Here is a 22,954-nt window from a genome sequence, read left to right as displayed (position 1 = left end):
AAAAAGCAAGGCACAAATTTAATTAGTTGTGTTTTATTAGAGTAACGAAGGAGAAGGCCCCCGGACTCCACGGGAGGAAAGAGATCGATGCTGAACATCTATTTTCACTAGAAAACAATCACAGCTGACAGCTGTCTGTGGAGGGAGCCCAGCTCTGCTGCCATCCCTGCCCACCCAGGGGAAGGGGCAGCACAGGGGCTGGTAAATAGGTGATCAATACCTCCAGAGAGGGTCTGTGTAGTCTCTGTTAACATTACGGAGCAGTTAATAGGAGCTGACACATAGCTATGGGGAGACGGCTTCCATTGCTCAATTAGCTAATTATCTTTTAAGCTGTTGTGGCTCAAACAGGGAATAATGGCAGAGGAGCTTGGCTTTTGCATCTATATTCATTTTTGGTGAGTTGGTTGGTCTGTTCTGCGAGGAAGCCCCTTCTCACTGCCACCTGCTTGTCCCCTGTCCACCCCCACGGCCCCAGCATCGCTGTGTGTGCACAGTGTCATCTGAGAGCAGCCATTGTGTCCCTTCCACATGGTCCTTCCCACTCCTCCCACCGAGGCTCCCTGCACACCTCAGGTGGGCTGTAGTGGGGCTTGACGTGCCTCAGTGCTACTGAGATGAAATAACACATTTGTTTGCTCTGCAAATCCTTCTTGTGGAGATCTTGCGAGAGATGTTTCCTCTTTGGCAGGGCTGGTGCGCACACAAACTTGCCTTTATTTACATGCTTTCATCTCAGTATGAAACCTCCCATCTGGGCACACGTACACACTCCCTCTCAGTGCCAGTGAGTCAATAAGTGCCATATCTTTGCATGACTTAATAAAGACACCAGACAGTTTCCAGTCTACCTTTTTCCTAGCTCTGCTTCTGTTCTGTAATTGTTAGTCAGCCTTCCTGCATCTCATGAGTGCAGAGAGCAGGGCCCTGCTGTGCTAGAAACTCTACGTGTTAAAATAAAGGACCTGCATGCAGGTACTTGTAGCTCAGACATGAGCATAAAAGCTAGAATAAAAGAATTGTTCTTGTATAGTTTAGTTGAGGGATAAATAAGAGGGTTGCTGAGGGTTACAGAGCACAGTGATGATCACCACACCAAGGGTCCCTGGCCAGTTCTGCAGCCACAAGGCCAGCTGAGAGCCTGGAGCAAAAACTGGACTCAAAACCACGTGGGCTTGATTATAGGTTAGGCTTCAAAATAAAAAACACCACCAATTGCAAAGATAAAATGTGAACTTGCACCCATTTCTCAGCCTGCATGTTTAAACCACCCCATCCTAACTCCTGCCCTGGTCCCTGCTGGACAGGGGTGGTGTGACACAAAGGGAGCCAGGCTGTGACCCAACCTCCCCATAGGCCACTGGAAACGGAGCCTTTCACGATATTTAATGCTCTCCAGTGTGACTTGGTATATAGAGATCAGTCAGGCTTTGATAAGATCATAGCAGGAGGACAGGAGGAAATTGCAGTCTTGCCCAATGCTTGATCTTACACTGCTGAACTTGCTGTATTGGGGACATTATGGTCCAGCCTTAATGGCATTGTATTAGGCTGAGACAATGCAGCCCCGTGACCTTGCGATGCTTGATAGCCAGATGTGCTATTTTAATGAAAAATTGGGACTTAAGTAAATGGCTGCTCATCGGCAGAGGGCTGTTAACGGGATCTCACTCCGAGCGAAGCCCGTGCTGGGGGGAGGGAATTGGGTTGTAATGGCCATAATCATCCCTTAGCAAATGACCTTCTGCCTCCTGATAGTGGTCCAGGATGCTGGAGGAGAGGCAGCCCCAACAGGACTGTGACCCACTGGGGCTGCCAGGCTCTACTGCTGTCTCTGTCTTTGACACACACCCAAATTTGGTGGTGGGCCTCAGTTTCCCCCATCCAGAGCCAAACAAGCTGCCATTGCTGCATCGCTGTGATGCATTAAAGATAAATCACAACTGGATTCACAGCTGTTCCTCCTTGGTCCAGCCCAATATCCACCACTGGGAGCAGGGATTCCGGGCGGATCCCCCTTCCAGGCACACGCACTGGTTTCCTCCCCCAACAAATTGAAGCTGTAAATATTGATAGCCTTCTCTTCTAGAGCTTTTTAATGCCCTCTGATACTTAGAAACTATTAAGCGTACCCATCATTACTAACCTGCGAAGTAAATGCGTCCTAATGGGCAGGCGAGCTACGCTGGCCCCAACAAATCATTCCTAATGAATAGTACCTGGCACATCCATCACCCTTAAATGCCAAAGCAAATCCATCTGCGTTAGCAGCTGAAAAGAGCCAGGCAGATCTCGCTCTCCCTTTCTTCCCAAGGTAGGGGAGGGTTTGGCTTGTAACACGTAAGTGTGACTGTTTCCAATCTTTTCTCATTCCTGCAGTCAGGATCTTCAAGGCGCATTTCTCAATCGCGGGGCTGCTCCCGCACACAATGCCGAGAGGGCTCTGGCAGAGGCATGAAAGGCTTTAAATAGAAACCAGCGTTTCTCCCTCGCGCGCACACAATGCTTCCCTGACCCCTTCCCGACCTCACCCTCAAATCTGGGGTTCACAGCCCCAGCCTTGAACCCGGCTCTGTTTTTTCGTGTTTGGCCTCTCTATTTCCTGAGGTCAGGCAGCCCACCGCTCCATTAGCATGAAGCAACTCAGGGCTCATTTGCCAAAACTGACATCCTGGGAAAGTTCCTGATGAATTTATGAATTAGAGGCTACAGATGCCAGTGAAAGAATTAAGGACTTATTTATTTATATGTGTATTTATTATTGTTATTTGCAGGAAATCAGCTGGGGTCCTGTTGTTTGCTTTTTCTGAAAAGCGCCATCAGCCTTGAACGCTGTGTCAGCAGCAGTTTTCTTTTAAAGAGGAAAAAACACGGGTTTTTTAAGACCTGTTGTTTTTTGGTTGTTGATTTTATTTTACCTTTTAAAGGAAAGGCCTGAAGAAGAAAGTTGTGTGTGCAGGAGGCTGAGGGAGCCAGCAGAGTATCCTGGCAGGGCGAGGTGCTCTCACCTTGTGGAACGGAGCGATTGCAACACCAAAGCAAAGAGGTAAAATTTATATCCTATAAATCACATGTCAAGTGCCTGCAAGGAGAGGTCATTAAACAGATGTATGAGGCAAGAGGCAAAGTCCATCCATTTCAGAAGACGTTCCCAGTGTCAGCAGCTCTCCAGAAGTCTCAAGAGGCAGAGGGATCCAATCGGCGCAACAGAGGCTTCCCTGATAGTCTTATTTATTTTCTCCTCTATTTATTTGATAGCATTTTCTTTACTGGAATAACTTCCTGGGCTTTCCCCTGTCAGAGCTTCCCAGTGAAGGAGTGCCGGGATGGAGGGTGAAGGGTGGCACATCAAACAGCTCAGGAGGCACAGAGGGTTGAAGTGATGGATAGAGGCCTCCCCATGATTAATAATCAAACCAAGAGCTTTTACTGGGCGTCATGTGGAAAATGTGGCTTTGGAAACATTTGTCTTCATCCTACAAACAACAAGTGGTGTTTCTTTCCCTTTCTTTGTTTCTCCCCCCCCCCCCTCTTCTCCTTCCCTCTCCCTCTTTTGGCTTTTCTTACCCAGATTCACTGATTAAAATCTTTTCCATCCTTTACCTGCTCCAAGTGGCTCCTGTTCTGGTTTGATTTATGCTTTGCTTATCTCAGGCTTCAGTGGAAAAATAATGACCAGATAATAAAGAGCACTAAGTAGCTTTTCAAGTGACATGGCATCCGCTGCGCAGGACTGAGTTCTGCCGGAGCAGGGAGGGAAATGCTGCCATGGCCTCGGGCCAAAGCACAGGGAGGATAACAGAGGATAAGGGAGGACAACCACAGCCGTGGTCCAGTGCTTCCTTGGCGGGTGAAAGCTCCCAGCACCCTCCAGCTGGTGTCTCAGCCAGCCCCTCTCTGACCTGCCAAAGGGCAGGAAACTTCACTTGGCCAATTGATCTCGTGACTTTCCCAGGGCTTTTGGCCAGTGTTCCGGTGGCTGTTGGTCCTCCTGGGTACACACAGTCCAGGACACTGGCTTTCCTCAAGCAGACTCATCAGGATGCTCTTTTCCACCTCCTTGTTCTTTTCCTACACAAATCTTGTCAGTGAGGGAACTACCAGCTCCATCCTTCAGCTGACCCAGGGTGCCCAAGCCACGCTACCTCCTGCAGACTCTGGGTCTTGCTGCTCCCAATCTGCATCGGCTCCAGAGTAATCAGGCTTCACCCACAGCAGCAGGGATCAGGCTTTACTATAGGGTTGGGATCTATATGTTTCCCTGCCTTATTCCTTGCTGTCTGCAGGGACCCTCAGCTTCACTGTTCCAGCTTTCCCCAGCCCCTTCCTCACTGTCATCTGGTTAAAGAATTGCTATTAATTTTAGGGTAGGAAGGACCCATTGTTTACTGTACGCTCGGGGACAAGGGAATGGTTTTGTTGCCAAGAAACTATTTTTAATTGTAATGTGGATCCAGTATGGCCAGCGAAATAGCTGCTGAGTGGGAATAGCAGGTTGTTGGCAGAAGAAGTGGGATGGAAGGCTGTAGGGACAACTGCTGGTCATCATCCCACGGAAGACCTGGAGACGTCCTCCAGTGCTCAGTGATACACAGTAGTGCTCCCTCAGACTGGAAGGCAGCAGTAGCCAGCCCTGTCCCTTCCAGTACACATTTCCAACAAATCATCCCCAAAATATGCTGCTCCTTTCAGTTTAATCAGGAGAAGAGAAACAAACCAGTGTTGGACTCCCAGCGTGAAATTATAGAGGAGGGATAGCAGAGGTCCCTTCTGACTTTCAATAATCCAAAAAAATAGATGCCTGTGGATTGCCTCCTGGATCCTTCCAAGGTGTTAGGGGTGCCTGTGTGAGTTTGTGAGGAAAGGGTGGGGGATGCCCGTTTATTTACCCCTTGCCCCTGGCAGGGAGCCAGCCCCTTGCACCTATGGCAGCGCCGGAGCCCACTCTGCCGGGCGCACATTCCCCGCACTGAGTGCTCTATAAATACGTGTGCATGACAGATTTGGCACCGTGTGTTCCTGTAAGTGATGTAATCTTTGGGAAGTTACTTAGCAACCATGGAAAATGTTTTGGAGGCTCTAATTTTTCAGTATGGTAAAACTGTGTATTTATGCAGCTCAGCTAATCAGCTCTCTGGCGAGTCAGTGCCGATGAGCTCATTTTCTTCATCATTATTTTATGTGAATTGGGTTTTTAGCACTAAAGAGACCACAAAGATTTAATTCAAAAATGTGATTGCTTTATGTTTCCAGGGTATCATTAACATGGCATCTACGCAAATATCCATGGTAACAAACTGGTAATTAGTACATATATGGCACTTATTATTAATACAGAAACAGGACAAGTTCCAAATCAGCACAGATTACAGTACATTATTACCATAGTAATTACCTGCAGTAACACACACAAATTGAACTAAATGGCCAATTGAACTAGAGTGAATGGCTTTTTATTCCAGTCCCTAAATAATGTGCATTCTTGGCTGAGTAGTTCAAGGTAAATAAAACTGTTTTAAATTTATTGCCAAGGGGTTTCTTTCCCCTTTGGTGGGAAGGGCTGGGAATGACAGGAGTCAAGAACTGTTTTTGCCATGCTTACAGTATAATTATTGTACAGACTAGGCCATTCCTGATTCCCATAGAAAGAAAAAGAGGGTAAAAGTTATTAGTTTATTTTATTAGTGGGTTTATTTCTGTAATTTCAGCCATAGAGTCATGTTCAATATAGCTAAAACACTCAATGCCAAATAACGTAGGGTCCAAATCCAGTCTTTTACTCTCTGAGTTTGGCTTTTTTTATTGAGAGGGAAGGAATATCTGCATTTGGAGAAGGCTAGAAAACTAAACTTTCTTGAGATGATCACATTTATTAAACTGTTGGAAAACCAGGAGTTTGGCTTAACCCTTCCCCTATGGGTTTGAGATATATAAAAGTAATGAACCCACAAACCCTGGGTCAAACCCAAGAAGTCAGATGCACTGGTTGGAGCCAGCAGTGCTGAGATGAAGCCAACCACCAAAAAAAGAGAAAACCTCAGAATTTCTTCTTATTCTTCTCATTTTGCTGTGTTACATTGGTGCCTATCACAGCCCAGGGAAAGCTGGAGGCCCTGGGCTTGGAAGAGCTGAGGCAGCAGCTGGCAGGGAGGAACTCTTTAAAGGTGAAAGCCATCTATCCATCCTAAGTCTTTTTTAACTTTTAAATTGAAATAACTTATAGAGAGACAGTTTCAAAAGAAATCTCTGTCTGGTCTCTAAGTCTACAATTTGTGCAGACCTGGTAGCAGGAGCACATGTGCACACAAGTCTTGCTCCACACACTCACAGGCAGCACGTCCTGCAGGTGCATCTTTCAAGACCTTTTTTTTTCCCCTTTTTTTTCCTCAGTTTTGCCTCCTGAAATGATTCTCTTGGGTTGTTTGGATGATGATGATATTACCATTCACTTCTTACTTGGAAAGGCTTTCTTCCAGCTGATGTTTTTCCCTGTCCAGAGCCCCACTGGGCAAGTTCTCATCCTGCAAAAGTGGTTCCAGGCCCACAAAATGAGGTGCCTCCCATCTCTCCAGCACCAGCAAGCAAAACCAGAATGAAAATTGCAACCATTCACAGATGTTTCCCCCCCCTTTTCTCTTTCTTCTAGATAAGGATTAATATTTCCACTTGCTGTTGGTAATTGAAACAACACTATTCCTTGAGCTGTTGAGCAGCACAGGATTGTATATTCATGGTTTATGATGGAGACAGGCAGTACGTGGGGACTTCAGCAGCTGGCACAGACATGGAGAGCATCCTACACATGGATCTGCACGAGGAAAAAGTGGAGAACGTTTCCCACCAACAAACCTGCTTTATCGTGCTCTTTACCCCTGTGCTTCTGCCAGGCACACTGGGGAATCATCACACCTTTATCAGGACCATCTCTCATTGTATTTTACCTTCCCCAATTCATAAGAAAATTACTATTTTAGCAGGCAGGCATTTAATTAAATTTCCCTGTGTTTGCTTTGGCTCTCACAGTATGGAAAATCTCCTTTTAACAATGATCCCTTGAACGTGGGTTCTGATAAAGCCAAATTGCCTTGATGCAATCGCCTCTCCCAGCTGCTCCCCTTCTCCTTCTAAACCCCAAGCCCACCTCTCCTCACTGGGGTGCTCTGAGCCTGGCCAGCCCTGCCAGAATCACACATAACCCCTCTCAGCATGCAGCAGGAGCTCAGCACTCCTCCTCCCAGCATCATGCTGCCTGCCCACTCCTTCCCTGCACCCCTGCCTGACTCACAAACTTCCCACTTCAAATTAACACCCATTAGGGCTTATTTCCATCACGCTCTTCCTACGCACCTAAGGCAGAGCACTGCCTGGGTTCAAGGCAGGGTTGGAGCCTTGCTTTGGTACTGAGTTTATGCCAGCTTTGTTTCCTGTAGGGATGTTGCCCTCACCAGAGCTGAAAGCATCATTTTGGGGGGTGGGAGTGCAGCTTTGCTCCTGGACTGGGTTATTTAATCCAGCAAGTCCATAGCACATCAGTCCTAAGAAGTAAAAGGCTCTCTTTCCTCTGCAGTGCCAACAGCTCATCTTTGTGAAGGGATTGTGAGCTGCTGTTGAGGCTTTTGCCTAATTTATAAAAAAAAACAAAAACAAATTGGATTTGGTATCCTCCACTCCCTGCTCTGCCCTGCTGGCAATCATCAGGATCTGGGACCTTTCTCAGCCTGCGCAGAGGCTCAGGAACCCTCAGAGAGCCACATCAGTCAGACCTGTCCTGAGTAACGCCTGGGAAATGCTATCACCACATCCTCCTGCCCCAGCCACTGCCTCACTGGAGCTCCTTCCCATCTCCAGAGACCAGACCAGGCACTTTGGGATCCTCCTGGAGCCCCTTCCCATCTCCAGAGACCAGACCAGGCACTTTGGGATCCTCCAGAACCCCAGAATTGGAGCAGAGCTGTGCAGGGATCAATACATGGCCTTGCAGCCAGCCCAGCATCAGCACCAAGACTGTGTCCTGACTCCCCCACCTAAGATGCAACATCCCACTTGACCTTAAAAACCCCCCGAAGGCCAGAGTGGGGCTTTATTTTCTCTCTCCCCTCCTCTCCTCTTGTTGCTGTTTGTTTTGCAGCAGTTGCTGCTGTTGCCATGCCATCTCCTTTTGTTGCTATGGATTGATAGTGTTTTTTACTTATTTTTATGTATGTCCTGGGAACATGATTGCTTAATTTGCCCTGCAGGTTTGTAGACCTGACAGGCATTTCCACATTGTCCCAGCAGTCACCTTGTCTTAATCCAGTTCTGGGCTGCTTGCAGGATAAATACCTGCAGAAATACCTGTTCACACAGAGGCTTGGGACAAGTATTTGCCCCAGCAAGCGACCAGGGTGTGTGTGGGGGGACAGTCTGTTCCTACAACCTGTGCTGAGCCCTCTCTGATGTCACAGGGCTGTTTTTCATCTAACCCAGAATAACACCTCAGAAGCCACCAAGTCTGGGTGGAAGGATGGGCTCCAGCTGTCCTCCAAAGACCCCCAGAGCCCAACGATGACACAGCCAAGGGATTCCATAAAATATGTTCATCTGTTCTATTATAATGGGCATTACATCAGGATTTTGCCTCCAACTCTTTCTGTCCCTTGAAAACCCAGATCACTAGAGGGGGGCCAGAAGTCCCCCAGGACCATCTGAGCTGTGCCATGGGAGACCCTTTAGTCTCCAGTATGGAAGTCGGTGGGAGTGAGGGTGTTGGAAAGAGGATAGGAACAAAGTGTTTTCCAATGATTTTAGGAAAATGGTTCCTATGCTGAGGAGGCAGAAGATGCAGCAGATCCCAGTTCATTTATGTCCCTGCAAGCCCCAGGGACTGGTCCACCACTAGCCCTGGCCATCCCTGCAGCATTACTTGTTTCCAGCCAGTCCAAAGGATTTGCATAAGGAAACCACTGCATATCTGTGGTTTGGTTGTGTTACACAAATGGGAAACCACAGAGAGGGGATCAGGAGGGATCTGCTCTGGGTCTGACTTCATGCACATCCCTTTGGGACAGCCTGTCTTATTCTGTCAAGGCAAGCCTTTAATTGCTCTGTGTCTCAATCCTCTCCACAAGAAATGGGGAAAACAATCCACCCTTTTGTCCCATTATTGAAATCTTCAGGGAAGTGACTTTGTCCTATTATTATTTGTGCATTTGGCTCACCACAGCAGCCACCAACCCTAATGTGCTAATGAATATGGATACAGGGATATGGGGATGGTCTCTTCCCTTCAGCAATTAATCTTGCCTCCATCCTACTGGGTCATCTAATGAGCAGTACTCAGACAAATATGCCCTCAGAGTCGTGAGCCTCAGAGGTCCCTCAGTTGCACACATCAAAGGGGAGCTGGTGACATCATGGAGATCACAGAAAACATCAAGTCTGTCTGTCGGGGGGAGAAAAAATAGTTTCTTGTGGGTCCACAGCTGGTGGGGCTTTTAATTACACAAGGGCCAAGGAACATTCCAGCCATAACATCCTGCAGCCTCTCTGCCACCAGACAACACGTCTTTTATTAGAGTAGGAATGTATCTTTAATAAACTGGAGGTTTTTAACTTGTCAGAGGGTGCTGGGGATGGGATCCACCACAGTCTTTTTTGGCTGGGCTGTTGCATCAGGCTGCCCTGGTCCCCTGCCTGTGCTGGTGCCAGGCTGGTGTGATTCTCATTGCTCCCTGTGCACCCTCCAGCCCCAGCACCTCACTCTTTCAAGAGGTTGACTCACCAGACCTTCCATGGGTGCCTTAGAGCATCTTCCCTGTGGTCCCACTGAAATCCATCCCTGTCCCTATGAGAAGAGGCAGCACATGTGAGCTCCAAGTGTTCAAGACCAGGTTGGACGGGGCTTGGAGCAACCTTGTCTAGTGGAAGGTGTCCCTGCCCATGGCAGCAGGGTGGAATGAGATGATCTTTAAGGTCCCTCCCAACCCAAACCATTCCAATATTCTATGACTCTATGATTCTATGGTGAGTGAGGTTTAAGTCCTCATGGCACAGGAGTAAGTCCATTCTGCAACTTAATTACCTCTGCCCTCATCAGTGTCCATGTGTTTGCACAAACTGAGTTTTGGGGTGGAGTTGCAAGCAAATAAATGTTTTCTCCAATTCCAAAACTACTATCACCATGTTCCTCACCACTGTGTGTCTATATGTATCTGCAAATGTCTGATCTCAGGGAAATCAGCAGGGTTTGGGGCTTTACTGGGTTTTTCTAAGGTTTCCTTTCACCCTGCTTAAAGCAGCACTGGAGGGAAGGTGATGCTGAGTGATTGCTCTGCCAAGTAACAGATCTCCCACATTGTTCCCTTTATTTATCCTTATTTGGAGCTGTGCAGCCCTGGGAAGGGCTGTTTGCTGTAATCAATCCTGGAGAAGCCCGTGGGGGCCGGGAGAGGTGTGACACTGGAGATTTGTCCTATTGATTAATCCAGGATAGGAGGAATCAAACACCAGGAGAGGATAAACACCTGGGAGGAGAATGGGGCTATTGTCAGCTTTGCTTTGCAGGTTATTGGGTTTGTAAGATTTTAATTTTCTTTTCCTACCTGGAGGCTGAGAGAAAGCAGTAAAACTTTTCTAAATCCCTCCCCACTTCCCCGTTTCAAATTTCTCAGTTAACACCACACGCCAGAGAGAACCCCCCTCTCACATTATTGCCTCTGACAGCTCTCATTCCTCAGGCACTTTCTTTTTCCTTCCTCAAAGGAGGGGGGAAAAATATCAAAGGTTTCCAAACCTGAGCACCTTCTAAGACTGCAAAATGCAGCCCTGTGTCAGGAGGGATGCTCTGAGCAGGAGGGAGGATGGATGCAATCCTTGGGAAGAGTTACATGTGTTTGCTATTGCGTTTGCCTTGGGCCCTTGGAAAATGTTTGTAGTTTTCAATTAATCTCATTAGTTTGGAAGTAGATGGAGGGGCGGGAAATCAAAATAATTTCATGGGGAATTCTCTTTAATGACTTTTTAAAAACATGTAATTGAAACTGGTGCTGGTGGAAAACATTTTAATAGTGCTGAAATTAGCTGAGAGGAAGCAGTAGAGAATGTTCAGAAAGATCCTTGTATGAGGAGTCTGTCAGGACAGGTCTGAGCTGTGGGGGCACAGGAGTACCAGCAGGGCTGGCATGTGGTCAGCAGTGAGATTGGGACCCTCAACAAGGTCCCCTGGTCCTGAGCTCTGCCAGCAAGTTACCCCAGTTGCTGCAAAACCCTGGGGGAGCCCTACTTGGTCATCATTGAGTGAGTTTTTAATTTCCTTTTTCTTCTCTCCTGAGGTCGAATTTGCAAATCTGGAAAGAGTCAGGGATTCCTGCAACTCAGCTTTGCCTCTGCCTCACTCACCGACAGACCCCAGGGATGCCATGCCCACTCCTCCCTCACTGTGGTGACACTGGGATGACTAGGAGGGTGGCCTGGGGTAAGGACAAGGCATGGTCTGGATGTGCTCCAGCCCCTTCATCCCTGGAGGGATGGTAGAGAAGGGGTAGAGCCTGCCTGTGCACTCAGGGTGTAGAAACCTCTCCCTTGCAGTAACCACCTCCAGTATCACACCTGCCCACAGGAGCACAGCCCAGCACATCTTGGGGAAAACAGGACATACTGAGAATCCATCCCACCCACCTAATTCACTGTATCCCAATTAACCACATGTCCTCCAGAGAGGGAGAACTGACCCCTGAGAGAGCTTGGGTTTCAAGGAGCACCCTGTGGCAGAGACCCTCAACATCCCCTGCCATCCCCACACACACCCAGAGCTGTCCTGAGCCTCCCATGCTGTCCCCACACAGCCACCCCTGCCCTGTGTGCCTGCCTTCCTCTGCAGGCTGAGCACTTAATTGGTCGGATTATCCCTTATTTGCTAATTAGCAGCCTAGTGCCCAGCCGGCGGGCCAGCGGCACATTCCCTTTATACCCGAGGAGTTGGTGTTTGACGGCGGCCGAGGCTCCATCCGCAACTCGCCGTGATTCATTTCTGCCGTGTGAAACTGAAACTTGGCACGGTGCTTTCCCCGGAGCCACCGCCGGGAAGAGGCAATGCCAGGCTCTGCCCACCTTTTAACTTGCCTTATTTCTTCCTTATTCCACAGGGTTTGGGTTTCTGTGTTTTAAGAGCGCAGTAATTACCGTCAGAGATCAAGTCTGACTTCTGTGGAAGCAGCACTAACAGAGGAGGCAAAACTTAAGGGCAGGGACATGACTCCAACACCCAGAAGACCTGGCTTTTGTCCCAGAAGAGTTGGGCTTTGAGAGGACACATCCTCTTGTCCATCACCAGCCTCTCTGTGGTCCTCCATGCTGCTGCCAATGCCACCATCTCTCACTCTGGGTGTTCATCCACCCTCCCCTAAAGCCACCAGCAGTCAGGGAAGGGACAGTGTGCACATGCCTGAGGAGAGGCAGGCTGCAGGATTAGGCTCACTGTGTCACAAGATGGTATTTTTATTCCCCCCTGGCTCTTAATTAATTTGAGGACTCAGGTGTGGAGAGGGAAAATCACCTGGCACCATAATGTCTTCCCTTTCCTCCTGTTGTTTGCTGTTGTATTCTTGTCACGCTCCCAACCACTCTGCTGAAGGACATCAAAGAGCAAACTGACAGAAATATCCATCCTTTGCAGCAGAACCTGTGAGGTCAGCGAGAGTGGCCCAAGGGTGTGAGATGCTCAAACCACACAGTCGAAGGAAAAGGCTTAAGGGTGTGATTCCAGGTTGAATAAACCAGACACCTGAGAGGAAGGACACTCAAATCCTCAGATGATCCATTAGCAGGCTCTGCAAGGAGATGTGAACTGAGCTTCTGGGACAAAGAGCACAGCTTTTGACTTCTTAGCAGCCAAATCCTTGTGTGCATCACTTAGAGGTGTCCCAGGGGCATGTATAACCCAATGCCTCTCCCTCCCAGCAGTCCATTGCAGACTTGCCAGAGGAGAACATCCCAAAATATGTGTCCCTGTGCCAGGGCTGTTGAGCATGTAGGATGCCAGGGAGGGATGCTGGAGCTGTGACATGCACATGGTGTCCAGCAAGGAGGACAAGATGCTGCCATGTGGCTTCATCCTGGTGCTTAGACACTATGACATGGTTCCCCTAGTTCCCATCTGAGAGGGGGGTGATGCTGGTTGGATGCAGTGGGATAGGTCCTCTCCCACACTGTGGTTTCTCTCTTGCCAAGGGATCGATTGTGTTCAGAGGCCTCTGGGCTGTATGTAGGTCAGGCACATCACTGCCACCAAGTTATTAAATTGAACAAGGATTACCCCATCTCCCTCCATCCAACCCCCTCAATGCCCAGCCCTTGGCAGAGGGCAGTCTTGGCTCTCATCCTAGAGAAGAGGAGCATTGCTTTGAGGTTTGGGGCTCATTTAAGCACAGCCAGTGTGTGTGCATCTCCCAGACTAGTACAGACACAATGACCTGTACATCCCCCTGAGCTACATGCTCCCTGTGTGTCCGTGCATGAGGAGGAGAAATGGGCAACATGACCCAGTTCATGGCCTTCTGTCAATAAAGCTGGCACTGCTGCCTCTCATCTTTATGAAATGGATGGGGCTGGACCAGCTCCCAGAGAAGGGGATTTCTCTGTGGGGCCCCACTGAAGCATCCCCTGGGAGGAGGAACCTGGATCTCCCACACATGATTGCTCTGCTGCTTGTCTCTCCATGGGAGTGGAGTAGATAAGAAAAATCCTAACCCTCATCCTTGGAAACTGGTTTGGCTACCCACCCATTCTCCTAGAAGCCTTTATCACTAAAGGAGGAAATCCAAATCCTCTGGCACCTTGAGCTCCCCCAAGGCTGGCTGCAAGGAGGGTGAGGAATGAAAGGGAGAAAGAGCAGAGGAAAAACTTTCTAAATAAAAAAAATATTCAGTAGTTCAGAGCAAACTTTGCACTAGTTGAAGATTTGACCTTGTGTTCTCTTCTAAGAACAAACAAGAGAAAAACGAGGATCATATTATTTTGCCTGAAATTTGGAGTGGATCAAACCCCTGCTGTTCTGAGTCCCTGCAATGAATGGCTATAAACAAGATGCGTTTCCGGAGAATGAATTAAACAGTGAGCCTGAGTACTGACTGTGTTTTGAGAGATGTTTATTTGTCCTTGCTGCCTCTCCATAAAGAGTTGCACAAGGACTTACTAAATTTTAACCCCACATTGTTCTTGAGTAAACATTGCCCTTTATCCAACACGAGGAGCGCTTGGAGCTGAGATAAACTCAGGTTAGCTCATGCTCTCTAGAACATCCAGCCTCTTGGCAGCATTCCTGAAGCAGCCCTGGGCACCAGCTTCATGCAGACCCCAGGGCAGCCCCAAGGTTCTCAATTGCCTGCAGAGCTCTGGCAGTTTTCTGCACTTTTCTGCCAAAAAGTTTTTTGCAAGAAGGTGGGGACCAGCCTTGGCAGAAGTTTAACGTGCATGTCAGTTCCTCTCCTTATTTGACATGATGGAAAGGGGAAAGGTGATAATCCATGAACTATATGGCCAAGGAGCTGAGCTGTGACTCCCCACCAAGTCCTTTCCTGAGGTTCTCCTACCCCAGCTCCCACCGCCACATGGATCAAATGCATGCCCATGGTGGGGGGGTTGGAATGAGATAATCTTTAAGCTCCCTTCCAACCCACACCATTCTATGGTTCCATGTGCCATGGTCCATCCCTTTCACGCCCTTCCATAAACATGGAGATATTGAAGTATTGAGAGCTTCCTGCTCCAAAATTCACACTCTGTCACTCCCAGCATCACTGATGAACACACACACACACAAAAAAAAAAAAAAAGACTAAAGGGGGATGAATATCACTGCAAACTTTCTGTCTTCTTTGATTTCCAGAGTCTACACAGCCTGCACTTTTGGACCATCTGCTGGCATCCAGCAGGATGGGGAGTTAGGTCTGCACAGCCATCGGCATTCAAGCATTTTCTGGGGGAAAAAACGGTTCTGTTGCTCATGAGGGAAAGGCTGAGTGAAAAAGCACAAAGAGTAAACCCCAGCACTTTGGTATGAAAGCAAGCCCAGCTCTCCCTGCCTTACAGGGAGCCCCAGAGAAGTTCCCCCCTCCCTGCTTTCAGGGGTGTTTTGTGATGTTTCCCCCACTTTGGGGGACATAACCACAGGATGTAAGATGCAGAAAGTGATTCTCTGAAAAAGAAGAAGGATCTGTGCCTTGTAGAAACATTTCTGAACTCGTGTTTGTTCCCTCTCCTGGGTCTGGGCAGAATGTCAAAGCCTGCTCTGAGCTGGAAATATTTTAAGACTAGCACTCACTGGAGACTGAAACAATGGCAATTCTTCAGCTACTGAGGCTTTTATAAAAGGGCTTTTGACACAGAGGCTGCTTAGGGTTGGTTGTCTTTTTTTTTTCAGTTGTTTTTTCTCCCAGAAAACACTGTGCTAGTGTCCATGTGCATGCTTGTGAACACACTTTTGCGTGTGCAAAACAATCCCTCAGCTTCCAGCAGGGCTGTTGGTGGGAATGCCCAGGAGGATGCCTCCAGCCCCACTCCAGCACGGAGAAGGCAGAGGCTCACACGGGATGCTACGCAGCGATGCAGGAAGAAAAAGACATTTTAGAGTAAATGTCAGCTTTTGCGTTTCTGGGTTTGGGGCTTTTTTTAAACATGTGGGTGGGACTCTTAATGCCCAGATGAAGCTGAGACAGTTTCAGTCTCCAGGGCTTATCCAGAAGATTCACACAAACACTATGGAAAGTGTCTCTTTGCTTAGGAGGATGAAATTTGACACTGAAGAGATTTTAACCCGGTATTTCAGCAAGGAGCCTCAGTGGTTAGCGTGTCATATCTGATAAAGGCTAATCAGCCCTCCTTCAGGCACCATTCAATTCTTGTTTCCATCTGCTTCCCATGCAGATTGTGTTATCCATGATATGTATGCACATTCAGGCAAACCAGTGCAAATGCTGCTCAACTGTGGTCTTCCCTGGACACAGGATCAAGTGAAGAAGGACATGATGGATCCCACAACCAGAGCCCTTGCAATCAACCCAGGCACCTCCTAAACAGTGTTATTCAGCTCCAGTTTGCACTGGTGTGGAGATGGGATCCCAATGGGAAGCAGGTTTCCTGCACAGCCCTGCTGCCGCCTGCCTGCTCCAAGCTCAGCATTCCCTGGCCCCAGCGCTGTCCCACCCAGGCTCCTCTCCCTGCTCTGTGTCTGAAGCCTCCTCAACAATTATCCTGGTCGCTGTTTGTTCAGGCAATGTGGATTTAGCTCTCCAGCCTCATGTGCAGTGTGTGTATAGGGAAAGATAGATTGCCGCTACTTTCCAGTATAAATCACATTCCTTACAACACTCCAAAGTAGCATTTTCAACCTCAGGGTGCTAATAGGATCCAGCAGGAGAAAGAAATGTCAGCTAAGTAGCAGGCGCTGTTTGGAGAGTGCAATGGAGCTGATCCACAGCCCCGGGGCAAAAGGAGCAATCCCAGGGCAAAGGTTAAAGAGTTCAGGATCACTTCAGCCTACTTAATTGCAACAGGCCTCTTACACGGTGCAAGATGGATGGCTCGAGCCGGGCGAGGGGGGCAGAGTGGGGGCAGAAGCATCACCCGCCGGAGGCACATGGACCGGGATGGAGGGATGGAGGGATGGAGAGACCATGGCTGCTCCTCGCCCCTCGCTTCTCCCCAAGATGCTGCCGGCAAAGTGGTGGCAAAGTGGCACAGGAGGACCCCCAGCCACCACATCCACTGGGAGCCCATCCCAGTCCTCAGCTGACAAATGGGAATTTGTATTGGAAAAGGCTGATTCTGTGGAGGTTTTGCAACAGCTCAGCACAGCACTCACCCAGGCAGAAAAATAACCAGTAGCAAGAATAATTCCAGCTGCCAAGGAAATGTTTCCTGCTCCCCTGAAAATCATAAGGAACATTTTAAGGGGAAAAAAGGGGGGGCGGGGGGGGGGGGAGAAAATTGGTTAGTGTTGCAGTTCTTGTCATTTTTCTTACAGGATTTGTTTTCTGATTTCCTTTTATTTTGATTCTTCAGAATCTGAACATGTTTTGTATCAGTCCCAAAACCCTTCCGCTGGGAAGGTGCCTCAGATAATATTTTTAGAAGAGTTTTGGCTTGTTTTCTGACACATCTGAGAAATGTCATCAAAAGCTGATGTTTTGCATGGAAAAGCTCTTTTGCATTATTTTCTTTTTTTTAATCTAAAGAAAAAATAGAATAAAAATATTTCATCCATTTCTCACAGCGAGGTTTATGCCGTTTCCCTGGTGATAAAAGCACAGGGCTGGCTCTTGAGACATATGCGTTCAATTCCCAGCTCTGCCACAAACCCCCGCGATGACCTTGGATGAGCCACTTGGGCTCCGATCCGTACGGGATGGGATTTTTCTGTTAAAACTCCCGTTTGGACTCTTCCACTTGGATAATGTCTGAAAAAAACCCACTCCTTTCACGCGAGCCCCTGATCCCCCACCCCATGGCCCACCCATCCCGCTGGGGATGCTGCCCCACGTCGGCGCTCCATCCCTGTATCCCGAAGCCCCCGCGGCAGCCGGGATGCAGAGCGAGGGCCGCGGATGCCCTCTCGTGGGAAGAGCTGGGCTCGGCCGCGCTCCCGATCCCTGCGAGGACATGGACAGGCTCCCACGGGTACCCCCGGCCCTGAGATCCCCAACCCCAGGCTGCTGCAGGTACCCCCCAGCCCGGAGGAGCCTCCCCCATCCTCCCTGGGATGCAGCGCTGCTGCCGGGCATCACCAAAACCTTCCCGGGGCAAAACGTTCGGCACCTTTTATTGAGCAGAGGGGAGAGGAGGGCGTCCTGCCCACCAGCAAAAGCAGCGATGGGGGCATCCCTGCTCTCAGCACCCATCCCACGAGGATCCCACATGCCCCCAAGCCCTGCGGGGCTCAGGAGAGGAGCAGGGCAGTAAGGACACAGGGCAGCAGGAGGTGGCCACCTGCGAGGCCAGGGGGCAGCCGGGGGGCTCTGGGGGAGCCGTTGCAGAGGTCGGTGTCACAGCAGTGGATGCGGACCCCCGGCAGCTCCTGCTGCTGGCAGTGGCGGGAGGTGGCACAGCCGCTGGTCAGCAGGATGCCCAGGACCACTGCAAAGCAAGCAACAGGGTGGGACATCAGGGTGATGGGCAGGGTGGAGGGGGATGCTCTGCCACCTTTACACTGGGGACAGGCCCTGCTTGGGGGTTGCGAGGTTGGATTTTGGGGGTGAGCATCACCAGCTCAACACCCCATGGGTGCACTCACCGCTCTCTGTCTTAATACAGAACCGGTGCTTGAAGCCCTGGTGGGACTGGGAGCAGGTGATCACCTCGGGGTTAGAGCATCCCATGTCCACGTTTTTGGTGCCAACCACGATGTTGCAGCCATAACACTGGAGTCCAGACACTAAACAAGAACCATAAGAAACACAGCTGGATTTTTCCAGAGGGGAAAATACTTCAAGTCGTTCCGAGCTGCTCTCTAACGACGGCTTCGCAGCGCTCTCTGCCTTGCCAAGTCGCATTAAGCGCTGAGCCAGAGCCTGGAGCTGCCCGTCACTTGTTTACCCGGTGGGCCCAAAAATACAGAATCATCTCCCACTAGAGGTCAGTGCAAAATCAGAGATTAGCTGGAGATTTGCGCTGGGATCAAATAGTGGGAACAAGGGAGCTTTGAAACAGGGGGTGTTAAGAGTAGGTGAAACCTCACAACCACAGATACCACTGAGTCAGGGCTTGGTTGCAATCAGAAACAGCTTTTCCCTTTTTAACCAAATTCCTTCAGTTTAGCTGTGCCCATCCTGGAGGCATTCACTCCAGGGGGATGGTTTCACCTGAGTGGTTTGCTTTTCCCCGCTGAACACAGTCCTGATTTTATTACAGATTCTATCAGGGAGGCAAACCAGCTTGGAAACAGAAGGGAACTCCTTGTTCAGAGCACTGTGACCCCAGGACAGTGGCCTCAGTGTGTCCCCAGGGCTTTGCACTGGCAGCAGCTCGGTCCTTCCCTGCAGGGCCAGCAACCGTGTCTGAGAATTTATAGACTGGGAATTAAGCCATTTCTTAGGTTTCTTTAAAAAAAGAAAAAAGAAAAAAGCCTTCAAAAATATTAATTTACACTATCCACAGAGTTTAAGGCAATCTCTGTGCAGATTGATCAGGTGGCACTTTTTGTTGCCATTACCTTTCCTCACCTCCAAATGCTAACACAGAGCCCTTTCTGAGTCCGGCCTCCTCTGCTCCCACAGGGTTTGTGGGAGGTGGGTGAGACCCTCACACAGCCAGGCACAGTGAGGGGAGTCCCTGCCCCAGCCAGACCAGGAAAGAGGAGTCCAGGAGATCCCAAATCCTGGCCTCTGCCCTTTGGTACAAACCATGATGATCTTAGCTCTGTCGTAAAACCACCAACACACAGCTGTATTGCTTAGGGGAATAATACCCTCAAAATTCATCCCAAGATAAATCACACCTGAACAGCCAGGGATTAGGGAGGATGCAAACTGGACTCCAAAGCATGGGGTACACACCGCACCCCGCAAACAGCAGTACTTACCCTCTGGGAGGACGAACACCACGGTCATCAGAGAGAGGATCCCATGGGCACCTCCAGGCATGTGTCCGCAGAGCATGGGGGTCGGCTCCCAGAGTCCACCCAGGGCTCAAAGGACAAACCCCAGGTCTGAGGGAGCAGACAGAGGACTCCTCTCCTCCTGGCTCTTTTCCCCAGCTGTGTTTGTTGCTTCCTCTTCACCTGCAAACCCCTCCGCAGCGATAAAGGGAGATGCTGTTGGTGCAGCAGGGATCTGGCTGCTCCCTCCTTCTCCAGCCAGCCCCGTGGCACCCAGTCTCCTTATGTCGATGCTTAACTTCTCCCTTTTCCTCTTGAGAAATTCTCTGATTCTTTCAGTTCATGCACAGACCTGAGTGCGTATGTGCTACCCTCAGTTATTTCTGTCCTATTTCCTCTGTCCACGATCACTTCCCATTAATACCACCGTGCAGCAGCTCTTGGAGAGAAATTCTCCCTAATCAAGATTTAGTTTTAAATCCACTTCGAAATCCTCTAATTCAGTTGGATTAGGCAGAAGGGGTTTGGGGAGATGTATGGTTTTACTTTTTTTTTTTCCATCTCTTTTTCCTCTCTGAGCTGCCTCATCTTCATGAACGGACCCACCGGCTTTCTGTGACATATTGTGCTATTTAAAGAGGGCAGGAATAATTTTATTAAAGAGAAGCAGTCAACTAATTTTAAATCCTAGATTTGAGATCCTCTAACAAACTACAGCCCTGGGGATGGCTGTGGGGTTAAAGGGAAAACCTGAAGGAGAGAGAAGGTTTGAATGTATTGTGTGTATTTACATACAAGAAAATAGTTGCCTTAATAAAGCAGGGAGAGGCCAAACACAGTCAGCCTCGGGCTTGGATTGGCTCTGGAGGGAGCTGGAGCTGCTGGGGGCTTGGGAAGGGGGCAGGGGTGCAGTGGAGGAAAGGACCGAGCTCTAATGCCTCTATGGGGCCAGTTTTGGACTCACATCCACATGGGACATCACAGATGTCACCAGCTGCAGGATCAGGCCCCCAGACCCTTGTTGGCTTCTCCACCGCTGTCCCCAGAAGCAAAGCCTCAGCTCTCAGCGGAGCTAATGGGACTTGGAGAGCTAATGCTTACTAATAAGAGAGCGCGACTGAATGCATGGGATTAAAAAATTAAAATGACAAAATAAGCTGCTTAAGTAGCTCATCCAGCAACTGCCTGCTAGCAGCACCTGAAATCCCCCACCCTGGGCACCCCAGCCCACCAGGCACCTCCTCTGCCAGGCACAGTGCCCAGACAGGCAGGCTTGGGCCTCATCTCTGACAGTATCTTCATTAGCAAGCATCTTTATTAATATTTCACCAGAAGGCAACACAAACTGGTCCAAGTAGGGGCATCTACAGCTCACAAGGGCAATTGGCACCTGGGAAAAGCATCCAAGTAATGCAGCTCATTCATTCAAATCCCTTAAACCACCCACGGTGTCTCGCCTGCCTCAAAACAATGTGATTGTAACAAATGTCTGACACAGTAAAGCCTGAAAGCCTGGGGGAGAAGGGATAAAACGCAGGAAATGGGATTTATTTAAACGCAGACATAAATCAGAGCGTTCAATAAGGAGGGGAAACTAACTTTTAATCCCTTAATAAACTCATCAGTATCTGTAAGGGACGACCAGGAACAGCCTGGGGTCTGCAACAGCAATGCAGCATCCCTGGAATTGTCCAAGGCCAGGATTGACGGGGCTTGGAGCAAACCTGGTCTAGTGGAAGGTATCCCTGTCCATGGCAGGGGGTGGGAACGGGATGAACTGTAAAGTCCCTTCCACGCCAAACCGTTCTGTGATTCTGAGATGCAGCAGATGGGCACAGCTGGCGGGTCCGGGGCCACGCACACCTCTGGGCACCGCACCTGGCTCCGAAGGCTCCTCCGGCACAGCGGCTCCTCTGCCAGCGGCGCACGGCACCGGCTGGTCCTTCCTGCCAGGAACGGAGCAGGAAGATCTGGGAGGGTCGGTGCGGCCGAGGGATGTCGCGGCGCAGTAAACCCGGGGTCGATGGGACTTGGCAGTGGGATGCTGGGGGGGTTAACCCCGGTGGGAACATCAGCTCCCAGATCTGGTTTGAGTGGTTGCGGTGCTGATTTAGCCAGATGTTTGCCTGGTTTTATTCCCTTGGAATGAAAAAGAGAAAGGCCTTAGGAAAAGCGAAAACCCCAACCCAACCTCTTTGACCGCTTCCACATCTGGAACTTGTAACTCGTCATTAGCTCTGATGGAATTCGGAGAGATTTAACTTTCCGGGCAGCAGGAACACGCCGGGAAAGACTCCCACACCTCCCCTCGGCTGCAGGAGATTCCATTAGCAAACCTCCCGGTACGCTCCTGCTTCCACTTAGACCTGCGGGATACCCAGCGGATTAGGCGGGTCCGCCGGCAAATCCCGCTGCGAGTTCATCCCGCGAGCGGCCGAGCGCGCCCAGTGGCACCGCCCCGCACTCCGCCACGTCCGAGGAGGGACTCGAACCCGCGTCCACGGGCCCGACCGCCGCCCACAGCTCAGCGGAAGCAGAAGTGCCGCCCACCACCCCCGCCCCGCTGCAAACGAGCCCGGCTCGCCAGGGGGAAGCCGAAGAGGAAGAGCTGCTGCGCTTTGATTGGCTAAAAGCGATGAATACATTAAGAACGCAGGCAAAAGGGCGCGTTTATGCTGTTTTACTGAGATTTTTAGAGGATTTATAGCCACAGTCAGAGTTACAGTAAATATACCTTATGGGGAATAGGGAAGGGATGTGAAAAGAGGAAAAAAGGAAGCAGGGGATGTCTCACCCTGTCCTCTATAGAAGTGGCTTACGAGAGGTTTAAATAGCAAGGTCCGCGACCGCTCAGACGTGTTGTATGAAAGGAGAGAAGGTTAGCACTCCCCTTGATAAGGATGGAAGAGGTCCTAGTGGCCTATACAACACACATACGGTTAAGGCACTGCCACCTACTTCGTGGCATCTAACCATGTTTTTTCTTTTTCTCTTAAACGAGGGGCAAATTTAAAAGATCCCACCACTGTCACTCAGCTTCTCCTTTTCCCTTAGCCCAAACGCGCCCGGCAAACCAGAGCCCCAAAGCAACAGCTCGCCCTGCCCTCAGCAGGCTGCACCACGCTCTGTCCCCTCTCAGCCCACACCCAACACAAAGCTCACCTCCCCTACTACAGCCTTTCCACAACCTTCTTTTCGGTGCTGTGCTTTATCTAATCCTGCCCCTCAAACCACCACAGCCACGCCAGGCTGTATATAATTATAGCTAAGTAGAGCTCATGCCAATAGGCCCCAGTATTAATCCCAGGTGGGATATTAAGGACTTAAACATAACCTTTACAAAGAACAGCTTTCCAGGAGATCATTTACATCAGGGCTCTGCTATCC

The 22,954-nt window shown here is 49.6% G+C and overlaps 1 protein-coding gene and 1 non-coding gene across 2 annotated transcripts; one reads left to right on the top strand and one right to left on the bottom strand.

The window, feature by feature from the left end:
* Positions 1-17,911: 17,911 nt before the first annotated feature.
* LOC139681333 (ly6/PLAUR domain-containing protein 1-like) lies at positions 17,912-19,705 on the bottom strand. The gene is made up of 3 exons (XM_071574669.1): positions 19,553-19,705; positions 18,266-18,406; positions 17,912-18,108 (listed from the first exon to the last, which is right to left on the bottom strand). The coding sequence occupies exons 1-3, from the start codon at positions 19,626-19,628 to the stop codon at positions 17,912-17,914; spliced, it is 414 nt and encodes a 137-aa protein (XP_071430770.1). The 5' UTR covers positions 19,629-19,705.
* A 2,718-nt stretch (positions 19,706-22,423) lies between these two features.
* On the top strand, positions 22,424-22,551 carry LOC139681386 (U6atac minor spliceosomal RNA). The gene has a single exon (XR_011699524.1). It is a non-coding gene; the product is annotated as a U6atac minor spliceosomal RNA (small nuclear RNA).
* Positions 22,552-22,954: the final 403 nt, after the last annotated feature.

Source organism: Pithys albifrons, chromosome 20, assembly GCF_047495875.1.
Source record: "Pithys albifrons albifrons isolate INPA30051 chromosome 20, PitAlb_v1, whole genome shotgun sequence".
Lineage (NCBI taxonomy): Eukaryota > Metazoa > Chordata > Aves > Passeriformes > Thamnophilidae > Pithys > Pithys albifrons.
The sequence above is the reverse complement of the archived record's forward strand: the minus strand, read 5'-3'. Positions and strand labels throughout refer to the sequence as shown.